General features: G+C 35.8%; 1 protein-coding gene across 1 annotated transcript in view; it reads left to right on the forward strand.

Moving 5' to 3' along the window:
* Positions 1-14029, forward strand: part of LOC149800575 (uncharacterized) — an 88244-nt gene extending 74215 nt beyond the window's left edge. Inside the window, exon 12 of the mRNA XM_089954522.1 lies at positions 8271-14029. Coding sequence (XP_089810648.1) covers positions 8271-8510 — 240 coding nt within the window. The 3' untranslated portion in view covers positions 8511-14029. The remainder of the gene's footprint in view (positions 1-8270) is intronic.
* Positions 14030-26489: the final 12460 nt, after the last annotated feature.

Genomic DNA, 26489 nt, shown 5'->3' on the forward strand with positions numbered 1-26489 from the left:
CAAAATCTTGTTCCTTCTCTTCTTGACCAGAAAGTCATGTGGGCTTTTCACTTTTTAGAATCTGTAGGTGGATCTAAATAAAAATAGTTCCACTTGGCCATCTGTTATGGCTGCTACAATGACAATCTTAAAAATGTTATTATTGCTACTCCATCTTGAATGGATGATTGTATCAGCATGTGGTTTCACTGAAGGACTTTTTACGGTGTCTACTTAGTTCTGAATGAAAATGATGCTGATGTGACATCCAATATGGTCACCACAGTTACTCCTGAATAGAAAGTCATAATCAACATGGTGTTGACTGGAAAATTTCTTACATTGTATAGTTGGTTGTTAATAAAAACTGCCAATCTGATATCCATAAGGACCATTACAGTCACCATCTTGAAAATCTTAATTATTGCTACTCTCCTCAATGGAAAGTCATATCAACATTGTGGTTTTCGTCAGAAGACTTCTTATAATGTATAGTGGGTACAAAATGAAAATTGTGCCAATATCACATCAAGTATGGCCACCATGGCAGTCATCTTGTTATCACCACTCCAAAATGGAATGTCAGATTGACATGGGGTTTCACCATGTTATTTAGTTCATCATTAATGAAATTGGTGCCAATCTGATGACAAATATGACCACCATGGCAGCCATGTTGAACATTTTGTTGCTACTCCTCCTGTGCAAAGTCATATTGACATGGGGTTCCAATAGAAGACTTCTTATGGTGTCTAGGTGGTTCTGAGCAAACAAACTAGACTCAGAAATGATGCCAGTTTGACATCCAATATTGCCACCATGATATCTATTTTGAAATCTCGTTATCACTAGACCTCTTAAATTAATGGTGTTATCAACATAGGGTTTTCACCTAAAGACTTCTTATACACTGTATCTAGTTGGTCCTAACTGACAGTGGTGCCCTGCAGATATCAAATATGGCTACCACAGTGGACACACTGAAAATCCAGTCACTAATTTTCCTGAAAAGTCTTCTAATGATGTAAAGTTTATTCTAAATTAAAATGGTGTTGATCGGCATCCATTATGGCCACCACCATGGCTAATTTGAAATTATATTTCCTCAGGAATATCAGAGAGGATCTCAGCACTTGGAATTAAAAAAGAAGAAATGGTTTCACTTGAATTCCTGGGGGAAAAAATTTGGGCAGTAGAGTATCAGTCCCTTCAAGGGACTATTAATTATTTTTATTCATTTTATTTCAAACTTTCTCGACATTTGTTGACAAAACATTCTATCACTGTTAGGTACAGTCCACTTGAGGCCAACAGATGAAATATGGTATATTTGTTTGTATGCATGGGCAGATAACCTAATTACATTTTCCGACCCTTATGGCAATTTGTCAGTATATTACTGATTTAGGGTTATGATCCCAGGGATATGGGGGGGTGGGGTCATCAGAATTTGGAGGAAAAAAAAGCTCTAATGTTACCTTTCTTCCAGAGGTCATTGACATTTGTTTTATATTGAACTCCAAATAAAGGTTTTTATACTTAAAATAATATTGACATTTAAGAAGATGATTGAAGAAAATTATAAAACTTTGATTTTTTTGTTGCCTTAAATTTCAAAATTTGTACCCATGTGTGTCTTGTCTATAATTTAAAATTAAGATTCTCATGTTGAATTGTGGTGCTAAAAAAATTCTGAATTATTATAACAAGTAAGTTTCCTAAGCTCTCAGACACATTCCCAATTGTAAGACTATAGTCACATGTTAATTATCCATTCAGTGGGTCTAATGAATCATTGACACCACTACCCCATGGCTATAATATGAATTCCTACCTTGTTTTTATAATAGTTGATCTGCATTCTTCTCACCTAGCTAAATCAAAACATATCCTTGAAAAGGTTGTACATTTAGGAGATGAGCTATGATTAACCCAATATGGCATGTGAAGAACCTCCACTAGATCAAATTCAAGTTTTCTTCTGTAATTTTTTTGCTTATTAAATGTAACAGTTTAGGTATGCAGACAGGTCCCCCACCACTTCTAATACCCATTTAATCTTTGCATTGCATGTGCAGAGAATTTTTCCAGAGAAGAGTTATTGATTCTTATTTTAAAATGTTTTAAAGGTCATCCACTTGTTTAGATATGGAACACAAGATAAAGGCTTTTATAACCTTGCTAATCATGACATTTCAGAAATTGATAGACTGGAATGGTGTACTTAGATTGTTCTGAAGTGCCTTTGTCCCCACATGCAAGTGTCTTGTTTGCCAATTATATGGCATACATATTTTCATTTAGGAAACTGATTGCCTACATCACTTATTCTGGAGTGCTCAGAGCTTCCTTGTGTATACCAACACAATTTCTATCAAAGAACTCTTTTTTCCATTTACGTGCTCCTTTAGTTTGTTCACCATCATGGTTTGTCAAATATCAGATTGACAGAATCACAGTTGATGAACAAGACAGACTTACAGTACTCCTGAAAAAAGGGACAGAAGATAATCTTGTTTTAAATCAATTCTTTGCAAGGGACCAAAACAGGGAGACACTTTGTCACCTCTTGGATTATGCATATTTTTGGAATTAATGGGATTTAGTAACTAAACTTTGAGTATTGTAAACATTTGGATAATTTTAATCCACCTGCATTATCAGTAAGCTGTTTGGAATTGTGTAGATAATGATGCAGCAGTTTTATCTCAACAAAAATTGTTGCATTATATCTCATATTGGCTAGTAGTTTATTGCACCTTCAGCATGGACTCAAGAGTTACAAATCATATTTTGTGGTTTAAATCTATATACAGGAGCAGTGTATTCATTAGATGCTTATATTTGTTTACAAGAACAACAACAACAAGATAAAGGCTTGGCATGAAACCTATTTTGATTGTTGGGGGGTTCTTTTGGGAGGTTTTTTTAAAACTTGGATTATAAACAGAGTAGTATGTTAACTATGCTACTCTTGGTAGGTTATGTAATATAATGAAACCCAGATTTAAAGAAATACATTGAATTTGAAGGCTGTGTTTGCAGAACATGTATTCATCAGTTCCCCATTTTGACCTCCATGAATTTGGGCCTCTTGGTTACATCCATGAGGTTTATGAACTGCCACAGTGGCATGTGTGAATGGTGTGTGTACATTGTCTTCTCATGCCCAGTAACTATTTACTTAGTTGTATGATGGGGGTCATAAATGTTTCCAAGCTGGAACCTGGAGCTTGATCCCCATGTAGGGTAAGGATGGTACCAATGTTGCATGTACATGAATGAATCGTATGAGTCTTTTTTTATGCCCAGTAAATGTATAAATGGTTAAACTGGGTTTTTTCAATAGTTTCAAACCATGGGGTCAATATCTGTTGCCTATGTAAATTTGTCTTTTAATGTCAGTAATACAAAATCTGTTGTGATGGCATTGCTTACTTTTTACTGGATAGAAAATACCCTTGACCGTATGGTGAGAATTTATTCTCCCATACTTGATTTTCAAGAAAGATCTCAAGTCTAACCCTCACTGCTTATTCTTTTCCTTGTTGCAACCAACATTACTGCTGCTTAATATACTTTGAAAAGAAAACTGCCATTTGGCAAGGTTTAAATTTATTTTTGTTTTTGGATTAGCTCTGTTGAGAGTTATTGGCATATTTTGGTTACCTTTTTTAGAACACTGCATTTACGTTACTCACTGGGGTGTCATTGCTGAGAGTGATTTTATTCCTTTATCTAGGTCGGATAGATTATAAGGTATCTCTGTCATTGCTGGTTTGGTTTATGTATTCTTATTGATTCAGTTTTATTGTTTTAATACAATAGCAAATCAATGAAATTTTTATTCCATTTAATCTGACCTTTGGTATTTTTATTACTTGGTAGGAGGTGGCACACCAGTCCTTTAAGTTTAGTGATCGAACACCTTTCATTCTGAAAAGTCATGTTATAAGACTGAAGATAATGCTTTTCATCCCTAACCAGAGGGTGTGATTTGCTCACAGCCTTAAGGGACTGAAAAGGGTGCTACTCCTCCCTCATGGGAGGGTGTGTCTCACTCTCAACCCTATGGGTTTGGAGAAGCTGCAGCTCCTTACTGACAGAAGGGTGCAACCCAGATTGGCTGAACCCAGTACTTGAACCCATGCAGACAGAGCACCACTTTGCTGCTCGGGACACCACCAATGCCTAGTATTATGAATCTATGGTTTTAAACTAGTAACAGGAAAGAGTGTAAACCAACAAGTAAAATACATTTCAACAAATAATGCATTTCCCTATAAAACTATTGTGAATTTAATCCTAAAGTCTTAAAAGTTCTGTCACAAGTTCTAAAGTATATGGTTGCAAATGAATTCCATTGGTTTCTAAATCCATTCTAATATTGAATGTACTTATGTACCAGTAGCCTGGAATGTGGTGATGTGTAAACATTACTGAGGTATTGCAGTTTTATAAACCAAAATGTCCTTAAATACATTCATAGTAATCCCAAAATAGTGATATAATAATAATAATAGTGAGGACTTTGTATAGCACCTAATCTTTAGAAGCTTTACGCACTTTACAACATAGACAACAGCTAAAACATAAAATAAAAACATTAAAAAAACATATATGATGATATGATTACAAAAAACAAACACCATGAAATTAGAAAACGTAAAACATGCTGAAAATATTTAAGGTAGGAAACATTATTAGGTCTTTAAGTTTGTTCCTGCAGTCAAAATAGGTGAGTTTTAAGAGCACTCTTGAATGAGGTAATGGTGTTTTTGTGACTAAGTTCAGTGGGCAATTCGTTCCACGTTGCTGGGCCCTGATATGCAAAAGAATGTTGTCCATAGTCCAAGAAGTATTAATGGGCACTTTATAGTTCCAGTGAATAATTTAAATAGATAAATCCTCTCAAATAAAAACTGAAAACAACACTAAGACTGATTCCACTTTGGATGTTAAGGTCTGAATGAGTATTTCTGAAGTAAACAGCTTTACATACTTCTTCACTTGACCTATGGTGCAGTAACCATTTTCTGGAAATACTCTACCATCTTGATAACTTTTCTAGTAAATTTATAAACAGCTTGCTCCTAGGACATTCTTAATTTCTAAATAAAGCTAGACTTTAAACTCAGCATCAGTAAATTTGTTTACCTCCAATTATTAATGATCTAAATATATAATCTAAAATCATAAAGAAATATTAGCTATGTATTATGTTGTCTATCACAAAATCCCCCAAAAATGTGAATAGTCACCTAGGCCCTAAACTCAATTACTGACCAAGGCCCTCCCGCCCTCCCAGGATATACACACCACCAGTCTTGCTTGTACATTTTATAAAAGGACAGTTGTTGTTGTAGGGTTTAGTGCCATTTTTCAGCACAAGAGAGGCTATATATGGCAGCCAGTATAATTGGTGGAGGAAGAACCCTGGAAAACTCAAAGAACCACTGACCCATGAGAAACTACTGGCAAGCTTTCTCACGTACCCATGTTAGCTGAGCCTGAGACTTGAACCCACGCAGATAGAGGTGAAATGGCAGTGATCCAGAACGTTGAGCGTTTTAGACCACTCAGCCACTCGGCGCCCCTAAAAGGACAGATGGGTTCCTTTTTGTTATCTATGGTCAGGCAGTGACTTGGACCTCACTGACAGTGATGAACTTACATAGGAAAGGAGATTTGGCCTTCTTCTTTCTCAGAAGTTTCAGGTTTTTCCATCGCTGAGTCCCTAAGGGTTCAGCATAAGATTGAGAGAGTCTTTTCAGATATGGGGCCCCACTGAAGGTAGGATATAAAGTGATGAAGAGTGGGTTGCACCCTTCTGTCAGTAAGGAGCTGCAGCTTCTCCAAACCCTTAAGACAAAGAGCAAATCACACCCTCTCGTTAGGCATGAGAAGAACTTCATTTTTATATGGCATCAAGTGACCCATACCCTGTTAGAGGCGCAGCACCCTCTACTGGCCCACAGCTTGTTGTTGGCTGAAAATGAGTGACACCCACCCATAAGGGAGGAGCAGCTCCCTTTTAGTCTCTGAAGCTCATTGTTGGCAACATGTTTAAGCTACCCAGAAAATGGAGCGTATCAATACAAGTTTATAAGATCTAAGGAAGGATCTTCTTCCTGATCAGAGTTGTATGGCAGGTCATTAACTGCATACCAGGCAGCCATCTGTGAATACTGCTCATGTCATTTGAGAATCCCCTAGGTACAGGGATATGGATTAGGTTGGCCTCTCCCCCCCACCACCACCACCACCACCTACTATTGAATCCCATTGAGTTTGGGAAGAGGCAAAGAAATGCCAGATTAGAGAAAGGGATCATATAGTATCTCCCCTTTGCTTTAACTCTTGCTTAATCCCTTGTGATTGGTCCTTCCTCTGCATGTAGCCATGGACTTCAAGGCCTTAGCGCCATGATATAGAAGTCGATGTTGTAGTATGTTGGCTGCCATTGCCATCATGCAAAGTGGGGTCAAAGTGTCTCTCTGCAACAGTAGAGACATTGGTTGCTGAGTCTTGCCTCAGGAATGATTGAAGGACAAGGATGTTCTGTCAGTCCTTGTAGATTATCATGAGACTGATGTATGATAGGCTGAGGTGGCACTGCCTCACAACTATAAATCAGTGTAGGAAGAAATCTGGCCCTTTGAATAGACAGTTAAGAAGGTATATTGTCCTTTACCTTGGGATCTGTGTCCGAACCTTCAGACTCCAAGCTTGGAGATACTTTGAGGCCACTGCCCACCCATATCTCTTGTTGCTCCCTCACTTTGCTGTGATTAAGGAGATTTATCAGAGGTTTAGTAAGGGCCAGAGCTTACAAAATAGTATAAAGGATGAATTCTGTTGCCACCCCACCCCACCCGATGTTGAGAACTTTGGTCTGTACAGCTAGTTATAGGTTTCACACTCCTTCCTGACCCTATCAGTAGAGCTTGTCCACCTCTGCAGTGATGTTTCCCAGAACACATCCAAGGTCTTACTGGAGTACAGTAAGAACCTTCTGATGACTGGAAGTTGAGACCATTGGAAGATTCATCCCTTCCATGGCTTCCCAGGACTTGAGAGGCCAGCAACAGTGGTCTGTCACATTGACTCCAGGCCCTGTCTTACTTGCCAAGAAGCTGAACTAGCCTAACTGTCCACAAGGTCCATCAGCAAAGTTCTTTGAGACATGCAGCTTGAAGCAACAAACCCAATTCAGACCTCCCACCCCTCAGCAATTAGGCCCTAGAAGGGCCCAGGCACGAAGTTTGAATGCCCTTCCCATTTCTAAGGAAGGGGGGGCTATAGGGACTTGCTCCCTTTCCTGCCATATGTTCTTTTTCCATCAGTTCCCAAGCTAAATCATTTTTTGAAAGATTTGGTTAGGTATGACAGACAGTGGGTGGGTCCTCTCTATCATAAAAAGAGGATACTGGCTTCATTTTTGAGATAATCAACCTCAGAATTCAAGTAAATTATTGAAACATACTTTTTAGCCTTTATTTTATGCAAATTGAATGTTTATTGACAAAGGAGATATCTACTGTCATCAAGGGAACCATTATTTTATGCAAATTGAATGTTTATTGACAAAGGAGATATCTACTGTCATCAAGGGAACCACAGTAGCACAACTGATAGTGTCATACTCACAATCCAAAGGTTATAGGTTTGATAACCATCTAAGCCAACCTGGATTAACTTCCTTGGTTTGTACATGGGAAAGGCTCTTAACGCCCATTTCATCTGCATGATTTAGCCAATAATGTGCTAAAAGTAAAGTAAAACCAACAAAAATCTAGTTTTAAACTTTTTTTGTTTGTTTGCATAAACATTTAAATAATTAAATGCCACCTAGGTCATATTCAGCTGCAGTGATTGTAAGATAAGTTATATGAGGTGCATTTTGTATCACCTACTGCAGATAATCCAATATACCTAGTCATGTTGTTAAGACATAATTGTGGAATTTTAATAATGATGTGACTAGAATATCAGTAATTAGTGTCTGACCTCATAACCTTATATATAACCTTTATGCTTGAGGTGGGTAAAGTATGATATTGTCATAATTTTAACCTCACTGAAGTTATAGGTCAACTTTTTTAAACCTTGATTAGATTGATCCTTGTTGATTCGAAATACAGATTTTTCAAACTGATCTAATCAGTCCATTCCAGGTTAGAACTATGGGGATTCTAATCTGTATGGAAAAATGAGTTTCGTGTGAATAATGGTTGTAATATCAGCATGTTTTTGCTGTTCACCATTTAATTGATCTATTCCTATTTCAGGTGACAGTGACAATAAGGAGCAACCAGCTGGCTGGATTAGGATCATCTGGAAATCTTCTTCTATCTCCAGAGAATCCTGAGAGTGAGGACAATAAAAAGGCAGTGCGCCGAGTCCTAGCACAGAAACGATTTGACCAGATTTCGCAAAAGTCAGCTGGTGATGGTGATACCACAAGTCAGATAGCATGGCTTGGTGGAGGGATCGTCACTGCAGAACAGCTTCAGGATACTTCTTCTTGATGTGATTTCATCAATATGTTGAGTCACTTTTGAAGGAAATTCATCTCAGGTCATGATCAATCATGACCCTGATGCTGCTGAAGGGTTCCATCCATTAATGATCCTTTTTTTATCCCTATGATCTTTATAAATCGCCCATGTGAGTCACAGCTCAAGAGCAAGTCAGAATTTTGTCTTTCAATATGAGCCACAGTTCCTTCTTAAAAGACATTATTTTATTGTTGAAGAAAGTCGTCCATTCCAAGATGATATGATGATACTCGTGAAGGAGTTTGTTTACAAATGAATCCCCTCATCTCATTAATTCACCCGCACTATACAGTGCCACAGATAGGCATAATGTCTGCATATATCACTCAGTTAAAATGGATTCCCAATTTTTTTCCAGTATGTTTATCTTTCATTTTAAGCAGCAATATTTCTGTGTGTTTATTGATAACAAACGAATACCTGATTTAAGTTTTCCGTCAAATTTTATTGTCTGATGTCACTTGCATTGATGATGAAACAACTTTTTTAAAAAACGCATTTTTAGTATGTAATCAACTATGGTAAACCAGTCTAACTTTTATTGTCACAATTGACATTGCAGTTGTTTGCTCATTTATTGCATAAAATCAAACAGGCACACAGATATCAGGAATGCCAGGGATAAAATCTGTGAAGCCTGAGTTTCTGTTGAAATTTTTCAATCACTTAAATGGCTGGAAGTTGTTAAAATTGACACCTGTCAAAAGCAAGGCAATACACGTGACATAGAAAGGAATAAGTTGAATTTGTTGTTTTAGTGGGGGTTTTTTTTAGTTATTGTTCAAATTTTTACTGTAAAAAATCATTTAAAACTGAAAAATGGCCATTTTTTTAAACAAAATCTAATTTCACTCAAAATTTTAGTTTCATGAGGGAAATACCCAATATAACCGAAAGTTATCTGCAATACTGCTTATATGAAACTTGATGGGTTTATTCATCTTTTAGGGTAATTCTCACAACACTGACCTACTTTTCATACTACATGAATGACATTATTTTTTGCATTAGCTAAGCTATGTTGACACCATGGTTTGCACATTCATGAAATCTGAACATGGGCAAAGTAGGTCATGGTTACCTTCTCCTACTTAGCAATTACATTTTATTTTTGTTACTGACACTGTTTTATGTAGTGGATGTTTTTTTTAGCTGTAGTGTTTCCATGAAGATTTTACATTTCTTGGACACAGTACAGTCATCAAATATGATAAATGTATCAGTCTTGAGGGTAGTACTTACCATGAGCATAAGTAGGTCAGATTGATATACATTTCATGATCTAATGATTAAATTAAGCTTTTGCTTTTACTTCAGTATCTCTTGACACTGTTGTATACACAGTCATGTAACTTGATGGGTGTATTTATATTCGAAATATCAATCACCTCATTGACTTATTGTTAATGTCTGAGAAACCTGCTTTTCATGTTCTGGTGATGAAGAAAAGTTTTTATATTAAGCTACAGTTGAGCGAACAAGACAACATTCTTCAGATTCTTGTTTCTTGTTGCAACTAACTGCAGGGTCCAAAAAAAAAACACAATCAAGAATTCTGTGTTTAAAAAATACATGTCTTTGTGCTTCCATGTTCTAATGTGAAAACCAAATTTTGAGCCTTTTGGATATTTCCCTATGTGTAAGGAGTGTCTTAGGGGCAAGTGTCAGTTGGGTATGTGCATTTGACTTCACCTTAAAAATATTACATACATGTAACCATCCAGACTGTATCACAATATTACTATGTGACCATTCAGACTGTATCACAGTATCACTATGTGACCATTGAGACTGTATCACAATATCACTATGTGACCATTCCGACTGTATCACATTATCACTATGTGACCATCCAGACTGTATCACAATATTACTATGTGACCATCCAGACTGTATCACAGTATCACTATGTGACCATTCAGACTGTATCACAATATCACTATGTGACCATCCAGACTATCACAATATCACTATGTGACCATCCAGACTATCACAATATCACTATGTGACCATCCAGACTGTATCACAATATCACTATGCTTCTTTGAAAGCATGGTGATTAAAAGAACTTCAGAAAGTCCTGGCAAATGGAATATTGTTTTCTCTTAGAGGATAATGATAGTAATGTTTTGCATTAAAAAGTTTATAAAGATTTATTCCTATGAAACCTTGCAAATGTTTCCTTGATTTCATTTATATCAGGTGCACCTGTGATGTGAGATAATTTCTCTTATCATGTTTATCTTCAGTAATCTTAAAGTTTGTTGATAGAAAATAATATATAATTGCCTTGAAATGTGTTTGCCCGATCAAATTTGTTATGCACGACCAGTTCCCATTATGCATTTTCAGTATAAACCATACTGTACTGATTTCATCAGCAACAGTAATAAACAAATAAAGTAATAAAAAATAAATAAAATCAGTGAAGTATAACAGAGTTACTGCATGATTCAGAAAACACCTTGCTGGAAAAGAAGAAATATTATTTTGCAGTTCATGTTCTTGAAACCTCTTTCTAAATTGTTGGCAGGATCTTGTCTTTCTTGACTTATTTTTTAATTTACAATAACCAAATTCTGTCTTGCTGACAAGTAGAAATACAGATTTTTAAACAGTTACCAGTTGTATAAATAACATTAAAAAAATTTATGAGATTTTGCTTACGGAAGTCTGTACATTTTATTTATGTCGCTTAATTGTCCAATGCATATAGTGTTTTTGACCGTCTGTCATGCTTTCTTTTTTGCCTTTCTGCCCTATAACTTTACAGCTGTTTAAGTTTAGATGATGAAACTTGGTTTAATTGTACAACATTAAAATATGAAGGTCATCTCTCACTATTTTAAGTTTTCTTTTAATACTTTCCATTCCACTCTTTACTTTGAAGATGTTTGAGATTAAGGGATGAGAATTGGTTTACTCATTCTCATCATTAGAAGTTGCATCGCATACCACATTGGAGGTCCCAATCTTCAAGGTAGAAGTCATGGATCAGTATTTCAAGTTTTTTGTCACACTTTAGAATCTGATTTCCAATTTCAGAGCTGTTAGACATTAAGGAATGGAAACTTTGTATACTTTGATATGATTGTTAGAAGGTGTATTGTCCTACATAGTGTCCTGTCTTCTAAGGCACAGGTCAGTATTTTAAGCTTTCCATCACACTTCCTTTCCATTCTATAACTTCAGAGTCCTTTTTGCTTTAGGGCCAAAACTTGGTATAATTATGCATTATTATTAGTCACTGTCTCTTGTACTACATTAGGTGTGTGTGTGTGTAATTTGGATTTTTAATGTAGCTTTAACAATTTTTCAGTCATATTGCTATAGTGTCTGCAGTGTGGCAGTTTATAGTAATGTCTACACTGGAGCATCACGCCTCAGACATGTAGCATGATGTCCCACCCAGACGTTATCCTGACACCAGTATCAAAAGAAATTTCAGCCTCAGTACATGGAATTAACATAGAAGTATGCCAACATTCTCTTCAGCAGAACTTCACCTTACCACATTGGGGTTTCTATCATTTAGATCTTGGTCATGGGTCAGTATTTTAATTACTCAATCACACATACCTTTTTTGTCTGTAATTTTAGAGCCATTTGAGATTAAGAAATGAAATTTGGTTTTCTTCTAACGCTGGAATATAGAGTAAAAGCAAACCTGTTTTGTCACAATTTTTTTTATTTATTTTAATTACAAGTAAATTAAAAGAAACTTTTTCACTGTATTTTTGTATCACATAATGCAGCAGGTGTAAATTTAAGTGTACTTCACTCCTGTATTCTAAGACTTGTAAGTTGTTTTCCATAATTAAGGTCATTGCACACACAATACTGCCACAAAGCCATATTGTGTAAGCGTATTTTCATGCATGAAATCAATATTGATCCACTGTTTTATTGAGAACATCAAACATGATATGAAAATAAGATTACAAAATTGCACAAATTTTCATATTTGTTTTAAAGTGGCACTCTACAGTTTCATATTTTGCATAGGGTTAGATTTTTAAAGAAAAAGAATTTCCCACGTTTTACTCACTGGTTATCCTGGGTATTTAAAAAAGACCTTTATATCTTAGGTGCTTTTAAAAAGAATCTCAGTTCCCATTTTTGTCATGTATGGTTGATGGGTGTACTTTGGGTTCTAGAGCATACAGCTTGGCCTTACTTCAGATGTGCACCTATCAAAAATCTAGCTCAACTAGGTCATTTTCACTTTATGGACATAAAGTTAAATTGTAAAAATAAGAACCGATATCTTTCTCTACTTTTTCAGCATTGTGCAATTCATTCATTCCACTTTTTGAAGCTAGTATTTTCTAGTTTGGTGGAATTCCTTTTCTCATTCTCTTAGATCATGTATAATCTTTCACAAGTACAATATGAAAAGAAATTTAAAACTCAGTACATGGAAGTAACATAGAAGTAGCATAGAAGTATGCCAGCATTTTCTTCAACAGAACTTCACCTTGCGCTTGTTACTCTCTCAGAAGTACGTAATATATCTAGAATACCCCTTTAATCATTTTGTTGTGAGAAGTGGTTGATTCTGCGGAAAGAAAAAGTGTGGTGGTTTTCAAAATGTTAATTTAGATATTTAATGCAGTACACATTCATGTTCCTTGTATAATTACACGATCAGTTATCCTGCACAACCTCGGGAAAATATTAAAAAATAACCCAAGTAAGTTTGTCAGTAACATTTTGATTGAATGGTAATGATATTATGTTCTTAATTAAGATTTGTTTCTCACATGATCTCATCAGTTTGTTATTAAGTGGCAAATTAAGTTCAACATTTTTAATGTTATTCCTAATGCTGATTAGAAACTGCAATTAAAAATTACATGGCAGCCCATACGTGTAAGTCCTCTCCTCCATGTAATTTTCAAGTGCTAAATATATTAAAAAACCTGCAATAGCAGAATACCATATCTAGGTCACAAACTCAAACAAGCAGAAGCAGGTTCTTACTAAAAAATTGTCAGGTATTGCTCAAGTTTTTTGGGAACTAAATAATAAGTGTTATTTAGTTCCATGTTCAGCCTGCAATAAATACAGTTACGGAATACAAGCATTTTTTAAATTTGGATTTGATGGTGGCATTGATCATTTTGTTGGAGGAGAGAGTTGATTTTGTGGAAAGAAAATGTGTGATGGTTTTTTAGTGCTACTGGTTATTGATCAAAGAAGCCTATGCATTTGCCTGTTGTCTATCATCTGTATTCTATCATCCATCTTCGTCCATTAGTACAAGTTTCATATTGCTGTAAAACTCTTAGACTACAGGGAGGATTACCAGGAAATGTTACAGACACATTCATATCATGGTCTATGTTAGTTGGCACTGCTTGCATACATGTCAACCATTTCGCTTTTGCATAATCATTAAACTTTTTTCACCAAATTACATTTTACGCTAAGCTGTATATGGATTACATCTTTTGGTACATTAAAGACTAAAAATGAAGCAAGAAAAAGTGGTTTTTGTCATTTTTATTATTATCTCTTTAGGTCCACTCATATATGCATTTGTTAGGGAACGTATATGAGAATGGACAATTGTCAGAAGAGAATCTGCACAAAGACAGGTCATAAGGACCTTTTTTGCAGGCAGGCAGGGAGTGGTGAGAGGGGAACAGTTTCTCCTTACCCATGCATTTTGTCAATGTGTTGATACATTATCACCCACACTCTCTGGCGACCCACCTGAGGGGCCAGACAACTTCCATTTTGTCAGATTTTGGACCAGCCAATCCTGCCTAACCAAACCATGTCTGAGGACCTCCAGATTGTGCTATTTGTCACACCTTTCCAATACCTGCATGGACTGAACTAGGTCTTATCCATTTTTATTTTATTACTGTTTTACCTCAAATGATCATCAAAGCCTTCATATCTACTTTGATGATCCATCCAGCAATTCTTTCTCCAAGTGTAGCATTATTTGTGTTCAAGTCATGGATGAGATCGAAGTTGGCCTTGACGTGCTTTAAAAGCAAGATATTGTAATAAGTTCGGAGTATGCACATTTGGTTACAGCGCCCCATTTTAAGGAGTTCTTAGATTTTTGTGATTACTTATTTGATTATTGAAACTCAGTCCAGTGTAAATTTTCCTTAGCCCGAAATAATGAGCCAATTACTTGGAGCAAACGTCAAGGAGTGAAGTGTTAGTGAGTTTCCATGATGCCATGGTTTACTTTCGGTGAATTCAGGTCAGATCAGCATGATTGTCCCTGTCGTTCCATAGTCCCTATTAAAATCTAATGGTGTACATTGGTTGTGTGACTGCATGTGCATTATTTATGGTTGGAGACGTAAATTGCACAATGAAATAAACAAGAAGAGACTTTTCTTTCGTCGGCAGATACCGTTTATGTTGCCCTGGTAGCAAAGGTGATGCAATTTTACAGGCAAAATGTGGCTCGAAACCATGATTTCACTGGCCGAAGGTAGGGTAGTAAAAATAGTCCCTGTGTTAGGAGAAGTTGTATAGTTTTACGGCGTGAAATGCTGATGGTACGGAAAGCTGACGATGAGAAACCATGCAGATTTGTGGTTGATAGCAAAACTGGAAAGTTGTGAGATTTTTGGTCTTGTATTGGTTTGAGTAAAATTATTTATAGAACGGGTGGGTTGGGCTTTCTAATTTACAACAGAAGTTGTACGGAAGTCCTTGGAAAATTTGGGGAAAACTTACGACTTCTAGCGGAATTGCGCCAGGGTTTAACACCACTCTGTCAATGCAAATACCCCTGGGTTGTAACAATATGACGGTAACACGCAGCATTGACACGGTTTATATGTGCAACTCCGTGCTTCGATTGGTTGTTAGAATCGCGTCGTATATCCAGCTGTGTTCCAGGTCCGCAATAATTATATCCAGGAAAGTTCTTTTCATAAAGGTATTTACTCATAGTGTTGTGGATAAGATCGCTAATACAGCATCGACATCACCGCTGATCTTTTTCAAAACCTTCGTTTGCGTTTATCAGTGGAGGTTCCGATAGACGTTAATTTCTTTGTGTTATGTATATCTGTATTGTGTGTTTAACATTTGTCCATGATTGCAGATTGTAAGGTTCATTTGTAAACAACACATTACATATCTAACTTTTGTCCATGACATTAGATTATTGCTTAAGATAATGAACATTTGTAAACAACATGTGTACCGGGATTTGAGTTCAGGACCTTGGAATTTCCCTAGAATATTATATTGTTTATCTGATTTTTGGAATCTTTGTAATTTAAAATAAGTTGTTTGCTAATATTTGTGTTACCTATTTACAAAATTTAGAATGTTATAGAAGCAAACTTTTGACCCACATCCTGATCGTCTTATTGTGTCTTAGGTTTTTTTTATAAAGTTCTTAAGTAAGCAAAATTCTTCATTCCGATTTTAATATCAGTCTTTGTGGAATAGCTTTTAGTTATGTTCAGATATAATTTGAGAGGAATGATTTATTTAAATTATTCAGTGGAATTACAAATGCTCATTGACATTTTGGACTAACACATTACTTTAGGCTTATGGCAAATTCATTCAAAGACATTTTGGATATTTTCTTTGTGATACTGCTAGACTTGGAACATCGACACATTCAAGATTATTGTTACGTCTGCACATTGAAGATTAGAAGTCATTTGGAACATTTTATCATTTTGAATGTATGATTAAATATTTAGGATTATTTGGGATTTATTCCATAATACTCTAAGTTCCTCATAAAGTTTCACTTTGTAACTTAGAGAATTAAATTATTTGTTGAATGTTACAAAATGTTTTTTCTTTTCTTTCTTTGTGTTACTTAGTTTATGACAATATACTCGTAACATTTGCTCCACAATGAACACAAGTTCCAGGATCACCACTCAACCATAACGTATTTGAACCCGAGCTGGTTTTGTAATTCTGTATCGCATACAATATGAAGACGTGACTGTGTTATAAAGCAACTTACACATTACGGGAATTGCCTTGGTGATGTTGTCCAAGGATTATTTACAGGCGTACCAAAGGTGCACGTAGCCTTGGCCTCGTTGTATGCACTCGAGCGTTCTCCAACTCCAAGCGCGCTTGTTGATTTTAAATTGTCACTTAAAAAGTAAGCTTAATACTTGTTAATAGTTACGGACACTACTCAGCCCGACACGGCGCTAATTTTAATCTGAGCAGGTTTGCCTGCAAAACGGATTTGACCGAGTTTACCAGTCGATTCGTTTGTTGTTTTTTTTTATGTCGATCCGGGCGAAGATCAAACTGGAAAACTTCGAACATGTGAACCTTCAAGCTGTTGTTTAAAGATGCAAGGGGCCGATGCAAAGAACCTGGTTGAAATCACCATGAAGCAAGAAATCAAGAGACTTTGGTGTATCGGTTGCTTTTATCAAAGACTACGTTGACACCAATACATTATCGAAAGTTTACAAATCTGTCAATGAATGAGTGGAGACTTTATTCTGAATGGAATCTGAATCGAGTTCTCTTTGATGATGATTATGCTGAAACGAAGCAATACGTATATATAAATATCATTGATACCAAGGTCGTAGTTGGCCAGCATTTCAAATCACGAGTGGGCCACGAGTTTCCATGTTTCGTGAAGTAGTTGCAAAGAGTATTCAAAATGTGACACAATTTCAACCATTGGGAAAATACTATAACATTAGAATCTAAGGATTCTTTATTCAGATCGGATTACAAAGACAATTCAGTTAAAGCTATTTGGGTTGCAGTTAAAATTAATAATGGACGACGAAACAGAGATACATGGGTTAACTGGCGTGGTATTAACTGTCTTTGACAGTTGTGTTTAATATTTGTTACTACATATACATGATGGATTCTGACTGTGGTGATAAGGTTACAGAATTTACCGATGGGGTGTTAGAAAACTTGGCCAGTTATATTAGCATAGGTGATTTCATTCCACTTGCTGACGAACATTGCTTCAGAGAGGTGTTAACAAACCCTCATATACACTTAAGTATAATCTTGTTAGGGACAAATATAAATCAGCAGTTGGGACCACCTTGATGTGCCAATACCATCTAACTGCCAGCTTTGTGTAATAACATTAGCACCCGGTCGCAGAATCCAATGCCAGGAATAAAAACCCTAAGGGAATGTTTCTACTACGATGAGGTGGAATTCACCATCAAATTTGGCACGGTCGATTATGTTGTACCAGCATTTACTCATGCAAGAAGAGAAAATTCTCAACTGATATTTACTAAGGACCCACTTGTTCGAGTAACATTGTTTGGACGAAGATGAAAATGATGGTTTCAGACATCATTCGATGTGTATTTAACGTGCTTATACGTGGACGTGGTGTTAAGCCCCCAGAACAAATATTTGTCAGAGACTTTTAAAAATTCCTCAGGCAGATATTGTCTATCATTGTATGACAATTATACCAGTAAAATAGAATATGTTAGACGTACATATGCGTGTTGCATGTGAAGCCAAGCTTGTCAAGCAGTCATACTACGCAATCACATTATTAACAGCAGAACAATGATAGACCCTCGGTGTAATCGACCTGAAAAAAAAATAACGAAGCGGAAAAAGAACTATGAGATGAAATCTCAAAGAGAACCGCTCTCCATGTGAAATACAAACGTGTGTTGGCAGTCGTAGATGTTATTTGCGGAATCGCCGCGGCAATCACCGTTAGCCTTGGTGTGGCGAGAATCATGACTACACCAAGAGTTATAGGCACGCAAATCGGAATTGTTTTGTTTGAGGCATATCAATAGTAACCAGTGTGTCTGACTGCGTTGGTAAAATAATTTCGTCACAGCTGCATTCGCGAATAGGTGTCTATTGAAAACTTCTAGAGGCGGCACAAGGCAGTCTTAATACAATTAGCAGGCTGTAGTGTATTCGATGGCTGTTGAGGATTAAACGATTACCATGGCAGATTTAGACACTGTGTTGGCGGAAATAGAAAACCAATGGCAACACAGAGCACAGATACTGAACCGGGGTTAGTGGATTTCAGGCAGTAAAAGTCGAGTAAATGTTTCCCAGTTGTAACACAGAAAGAGTGAAAACAACAAGCTTTTTAAAATTAACAAATAATTTATTTCCCTGCACAAATTCTGTACAAATGAAAATTGAGAAGAACTTACGGTTTCAAGAATCAAATTCAAAAATAATCCAAGAATAATCCACAAATTAATTTGCAAAAGTCCAAGTAATAAATGTTCTAATAATTTCAAGTTTTAATCCTGATGGAAAATCCAAGATGGATGACGATGACGTATGCTGTAGTCAGTAATGTGCTTATCTACAGTTCCTTGTAGAAATCCAAATAATGACGCTCCGGTGTTGGAAATCCAAATTAAATTTGTAAACAATGTCTTTTCAAAATTTATGTGTGAGCACTCCTCAAAATATTTCCAGAGAAAAAAGAATTAATCCATTTGAAATCCAACTGATCTGAAGAAAATTATAACTCAAAATCTGGCTACAACAAAATAACTTGACATCAGTGTAAACTGCCCAAAACTGAGAAATCTCTCTTTACGCATCTCTATTAAAACTAACAAATGCGCAGTAATGGAAAAACTGGAATTGCGAAATCGAAAGAGAGGGTCACGTGATCGTGTTTATGTCACGTACACCAAAAATTACCCTGACGAAAACCAATCATTTTAAAATAAAATAGAACTTGTTTACGAAGGTTGCTAAAAATTCTGAAACAAGGTCAGAAATTACATCAACACCTGGTGTTTACAAAAAGAATGATTCAGGTCAACTGATTTTCTGGAAAAATATCATCTCCAGTGAATAAATTTACATTATAATAGCATATAATAGAATTTTAAAAAATTAAAACTGACAAACAATTAAATTAAAATAAATATGAATTAAATCAGATATATGTAACACAGTACACTTATGATAGGTTCCATAATCGTCGTTCTTAAGATTTCGCAATCCAGTGGTCAAGTAGTATCATAATAGCGGTTTTGTTGGCTACTGATCTAGACTCAAGTCTTTTTCCCGACATGGATTTGCTCTTGCAGTGGCGACGATTGGTAGTGTTCACGCCTGCGCCAGTTCGCGTGATGTGAGGGCAAAGTCGCGGTTTTTAACCTAGATCAGTAAGAAAATACAAAAGCGTTGCTATCATTGTGCCGTGGACTATGGAGACCAAAATACCTGTTTTCAAAAGAACCTTGAGTTCCCGTAGTATATTGAAAGGTGTCCAAAGGCACCTTGATCCCCCAAATCTTTCTTCCCAAAGCTCATCCTGTATCTACTCCTAAAATCTACTCCTAAACCGTTAGTTCCTTTCAACAATTGTATTGCCAATATTACAGATATGGCATTCGGTTCGGACTGCAAATTGTAAGAACTGCACAAGAGTCCTCTCCCTTAGAACAGTAATACCCAAAATGGGCACCAGCCAGAATTATTGCTATGAAATGTGTCGTAAATGAAACACGTCAGAATAAATGTTGACAAGAAAGTGGCTTCACAAGATTAAAACTAGGAAAGGTCAAAAGAGAACAAAGGGAAATGATATGAAAAAAGAGAAATTGAAAGAAAATATAAAAAGAGGAAAGTAGAGACGATAGCAATTCGTATAAATTAGTAAATAAAGCATATACTCGCGGTGTTACATGACATAACCTTGCATAGCATTTAGTTTTCTAAATATTAATTCTAAAATAAATTCTTTGCCAAACGGTCAATACTCGAGAGATCTATACAAAAGTTTATTTTTACAACTGTGACATAGATCGAAACAGTTTTATTATGTGATTACGATAGTTGGGACTAAGAAAAAGTATGTTGAATTTTCTAACCATAAGAACAGAATAGACCCTTTGTTAGATTTACTCGAAACTTTTGAAGCTACGACATTTGTACTTCATCTGGGTTAGAGCAATAATGTGCGTATCTCCTTTGCTAAAATATTGGAGTGCTTTACCAGTATCTTGTTTCATGTGTTTCTTAAATTATCCAGATGGAGATTGGAAGCAGTCAGAATTCCAACCTTTAGATCGTGTAGTGATGTATGTATAAAGCATACACTTTGAGCTTATACGGCGTGTGTTATTAGGTCACGTGTTTTACCAGAGTAGTTGCATGCGTCCACAGCAAGATATGTATGGACCATAATATCTTCCTAAAAAATGACAATTTGAAAACTTCCTTTTTGACATCAATGATATTCAGTAAAGAGCATTTATATCATATATATATATATATATATATATATATATATATATATATATATATATATATATATATATATATATATATATATATATATATATATATATATATATATGGACAAGGTAGCTGGTGCAGACTGAATCTTCCCTAAACAAACATAATCATGTTAGGATAAATTATTCCAGACTTTGCAGGCACATTTAACTGCTGGCCAAAAGCAAACCATGTTGATTTCATTTAAATTTGATTAATACAGAATCAACATAGCTTTTTTAGCAATGCTTCAAAAATTTTGACAGAGTTTGGTACAAACCTTTGGATAATAAACTCTGAGCTCATTGGATACAAGAGAAAATGACCAATATTGTTGACTATCTATGTAATTGGAAACAACAACTTTGTGTTAATACCGTATTGTGATGCACTGAACAATATTTATCACAACAAAACTTGTAATTTTATGTGCTTATTTAAAACTACCATTTTTGTTTTTGTCGAACTTTAGATAGATGCCAGAGTTATGTTAAAGTACGTATATTATCCCTTTAAAATTTTTTCAGACGTCCAATGTCATCGTTCGTGAATTCTTTATTCTCTGTATTGGTATTCTCAAACCAAACAAGGGAGAAACTTTAACCTGATGAGTTGAAAGTTGCCTGTGTGGTAGAATCTTGTTATTGACAACAGGTCACGTTGACTACTTATAGTTCATTCAGATTGCTTGTGCGTGTCTTCAGTAAACATGTATCATTTCTTTGGAAGCGAAGAGCGTCCATGCTTTGATTGATTGCAGACTCGTGACAGATGGGCAGTAAACCTCATCTTCTCAACGTTTAAAAATTGGATATTAGAACTGTGTGATAATGACAAGACCTATATCCAAAGCACTTTCCTTGAAGTTTGATTTATTGTATATATTTGGACAAAATCCAATTCTTCTTAATGTAGCTTCTGGAGTTAAGAACCATCACGAGCCCAATTTGCAATAACTATGAAGTTCTTGTCGAAAAAAAATCACACCGACTTCATATTGTTCTCTTAGATTTCATTTGTAATTACCACAATACAGCCAGTGTCCTTGTTTGGTTCCATCGACATGAGTTTACCTCTAAGCTTTAAATTGTACCTTTCGTAAGTATTCCTTCAAATGTAAGCCTCAATGCGCTTGTTACTTTTCCTACGCCTTCCCGTTTTTAATTAGGGTTTTATTAGTCATGTCCTATCTGTTTACTTCTTAGCATCCACCATGCTAATATATAGTCCTTTATGACAGTTTCCGATAAGAAATAACACATCATACGTGACAAAAGTGTTGGAACTAATTTTGAACATAATTATATTTAGCATCCACAACTGATGATATATAAATTTGCATCGAAGATAGCTAGCCGCCATATTGCCACTACATTGAAATTCTTTTAAAAAATCATATTTGATCACTGGTAGTTCCCTTAACCTATTTAGATTAAATATTTAGATGGTGCATTCAGTATTCACAGTCTCGAGAGTTGTGCATCCGAGTTAGATCTACTATCTAAATATACTACTTTTCCAATGTCGACACGTAACAATCTATGCAATTTATATGATTGATAAACCTAACAATATAGTGGGGATACTCTAACCACGACTGAGTGGCAAGAGAGTCGCCCTTCATTTATTTCGTTGTTTTCACAAAAAGCCATCCTCGGATACGCAGGATTAATGAACTCAGCTTCTCTATCTTCCTCCTCCCAGAGTTCAATAGCCGGCAAAGCCTCGAGGAAAATATATAGCCACATGATGACGTAAAAATAGATTAGCCGTTCAGATCTTCCGTAGCAAACACAGCTTTCTACTATTTTGTGACATAACAAATATATCTTAAAAGATTAAGTTCGAGTGTTTAATCATTTCCCTGGTCTGATCACAGCGTCACCAATCATTCACTTAAATGTGGGTGAAAGGGGATGGAGTGAGAATTTGCATTGCAGTTTACCGGGGTATTTGAGGATGCAGATTAACTGTTTGAATACCAAACCTCTACCATATGTTTTTCAACTACCTCGTAAAGACCATCAGAGCAGTTTTACAATTCTAACATGGCTTATAAATCATTCTAATATTTGAATTTAAACATGCATTTTATTCGCATTCACCATCCACTACATCCTTGTTTGCACAAGGGTTGTTCATCCACTTCCTTCCACATCGACCATTGAGATATGTAGTTAGCCGAAAAAGTAGATACCGTCCCGTTATCTGATTGGATGCAGCTGAAGGAAACTGATCCAATCAGACGGCTCATTGCATATACCAAGGAAACTGATCCAATCAGACGGTTCATTACATATACCAAGGAAACTGATCCAATCAGACGGTTCATTACCTTTACATAAGATGATAGATGGGAGTAATCACAACTGCCTCCGTAGACAGCAGTATATGTCGCTTACTTGTTTCTCCTATTTCATATGTTTAAACAAAAGTCTTATTTCGAATCAAGAAATACGGACATCAAATTCATCCAACTGAATACACAACAGGTCACGCAAAGATATCTCCTCGGTTCATTGATTTCGCTACCTGGGTGATGAAAGTCTTTCATGAACAAGAAGACATTTGTTCAAAACGCTGTATTGACCAGATACATGCGTCAACAGACCACTTGGAATCCTTGGTGATCAAATATTCATACACTGGTGCTAAAGTATCAGGGAGTTTTAATCCTGAATTTGTTTTTATATTCAATCAAACTTCATACAAAGACTCCTTTTTAATCTGGTCCTATTACTGGGTAAAATTGTAAGTGTTGCCTATACCAGAGGAAGCATAACAAACAAACGTGAATGTAATAATTATCTTGCATTATATAATCAGTTAATTCTAAGTTTGTTGGAAGCATATTAGACCATCACACCACGCATAATCGATGCAAGTACAGACTGTGTTCCTTACCTGTTCACCAAGATAAGCACAATAATGCTACCATGCAATGTAACAACACCTAAACCTTAAATACTATCAAATCATTTATGGGGGTAACTGGCACAAACCTTGCAACTAGAGGACAATGGGAATTCAACACCACGCTGATAAAATAGAAAGATGTCGCTATGTACAAAAGTGGAATTTAATGTAAAAAATAAAATATAAAAAACGTCCACAATATTAACATTAGGAAGGGTCAGTCTTAAACAAAGGCAATTGAACAAGTAGGCTACTTTGTTATTAAGACTGTCGTGTGAATGAGAATTTTAATACTGGGGACACTTTGCTGCCCCATGGTAATTCAGCATATCCGGTCACTCTCGGATCAAGCATTCGGTGTGGTTGTCTGTGGGATTATGTTGACTGTGCAAGAAAATTTGCATATATTGTATTGATCTTATAAATAGTTGTAACTGATATATATATATATATATATATATATATATATATATATATATATATATATATATATATATATATATATCCATAATGACCCACATTGTTAAATTGGTATAGGGCAATGTGTTCAGTAGGAGCGGCCCTGAATATTATGCTTTGTTTGTTTGTTTGTTTCTTTTTTTATTTTTTTTTCTTCAAAACGTTCCTAGAATAGTTTGGTATAAAGTTTTGAGGTTCCTAATTATTAATGTATATATATATTTATGTAAACGTAATGGACATGACCAGATATTCTGCTTTGGAGGTTTAATAAAACTATGAGCATATATCTCTGAACAAACATAAAGATAAACTTTATCAACCAGTCTTTTAGAATGACAAAGCATTTTGTAAAACTCAAAAAATAAATGGAAAGAAAAGAGTTATGTTACAATTTTTAAACACGGGCTCTTAACTGAACAAACGTAATCATGTTTACTGTAGGCTATTTAGAGAAATCACAAAGAACAGACACATAACGTTTCTCTGTGTCTAAAAGGATATTATAAAATAACTTTATTTTATAGTAAGTTCTGTTCAGGGTAAATATTGTTGGAGAAATATAATTCACTATACATTTACCGTTATCTCATTGAAAACATTACCCGGTCACATTAATGTTAGAAAAATGTGTAAGAGGTGTAGGCAATGTAAAAATATCCAACCGCTACCTTAGTTACCTTTCGCAGGGAAATATGTTTGCGTCTTCGTTTGAAGATTAAACCGCTCTTGTAACGTGAAGGCATCACATCCAGGTGCTGGTCATCAGCACAAAACTTCGAGGTTTACCCCCGTTGAGTCTGATTCATGATGGGCTGCCGGTACGGTGTGCAGCGCTGTACAACAAGCAAGGTATGAAGAGCACGAACGGTCAGCCAGTCGATATGGTGCCAGAGGTAACATTGCGTAGTTTCCCCTGACGCTGGCCACGTACTCTTGAGTTGTAGACTCAGTATGTGAGTGTCAGATGACTTGGACCTCGACAGTTTTCTTCCTTATCTATCACCAGATTGCCAAGCATGATGGACCATGTCTTCTTATGAAGACCATGCCTCTTTATACCATGCGACGATAATGTGCACCTATCGCAGAACTCGATGATAATGAAGCGCTTAATTGTTTTACTTTGGTACCATAGTGTCACATGAAATTACTAATAAATTAACTCAAAAGCAAGTGTGGTTGAGTGCTCTAAGGTAATAACTTCTCACCCCTGGAAACGTGAGTTCGAGTGTCGGGTTCAGTCAAGGGGAGTATGTGAGAAATCTTGCCAGAAACTTCCCGTGTGTCGATGGTTCTTCCCGGAATTATCTGGATACTTCCTCCACCAATATACTAACCACCCTGAATAGCCCATTATGTGATGAAATATCGTTAAACATATAACAACAAAAATAAAAGTAAGTGAAATTTATGAACAAGGTGCGACTCATTAAGAAAAGACACCTAAACGGAAATAAAATATATTATATGCCAAATTGTCAGCAGGTCAAATCATCACACTACTTACGCACAATACAAATATATGAGCCTTTCTAAGATGAAATTAAGAAATATTTCACCAAGATAAGACAATGTGCAACGTAACAACATCGAACCATCAGATACCACCAAATCATTTATGGGGTTAACTCATGGGACAAACCTTGCACCCTGAGAACAAGAGTAATTCAGTATAACGCCATAATTTTGAAAGATATTGCTGTAAGGAATTTAATGTTAAATAGGTCCATATGATTAACATTGGGGATGGGGTCAGTATGGATCAGGGAAAATTGAAGAGGTTCGTTATTTTGTACACAAGAAAAATTATTTAATATCAACAATGCGAGAATTAAATGCTTGGGACACTTTGCTTCCATATGGAACCTAGGCAATGCGGTTCACTCTCGTAGTCTATGGTAATTTAACATTTTAGGTCGATGTGGGTATCGGTAGAAATGTTATACATGGATCATTGTCAATGGGAATTTAACATGAGATTAGTCTGTGTACATAGCTAATTTACCATTGTGGCTCTAACACACTTAATGACAATCGAATTGATGATATAGTAGGCCATTGACAATTGACATTACAACAAAACCGGAGGTTATGCCTTATTCCGTAAGCAATAACAAATCCGGAGACTTGGCATCAACTAAATTAGTGAGCTATCGCTGCGTTTATTAATCGCAAAGTTTTTTGTGTGACCTAATACATATATAATTTACATATAAACCATTAGTTGTCACTCAGATTATGTTGGCCGTGCAGGTAAATTTGTATATATTGTGTTGATGTTTTAAATAATTGTAACCAATATATACCGATAGTGACTAACAATATTAA

This window comes from Sinohyriopsis cumingii, chromosome 4, assembly GCF_028554795.1.
Source record: "Sinohyriopsis cumingii isolate HCF-2022 chromosome 4, ASM2855479v2, whole genome shotgun sequence".
Classification (NCBI taxonomy): Eukaryota; Metazoa; Mollusca; class Bivalvia; order Unionida; family Unionidae; genus Sinohyriopsis; species Sinohyriopsis cumingii.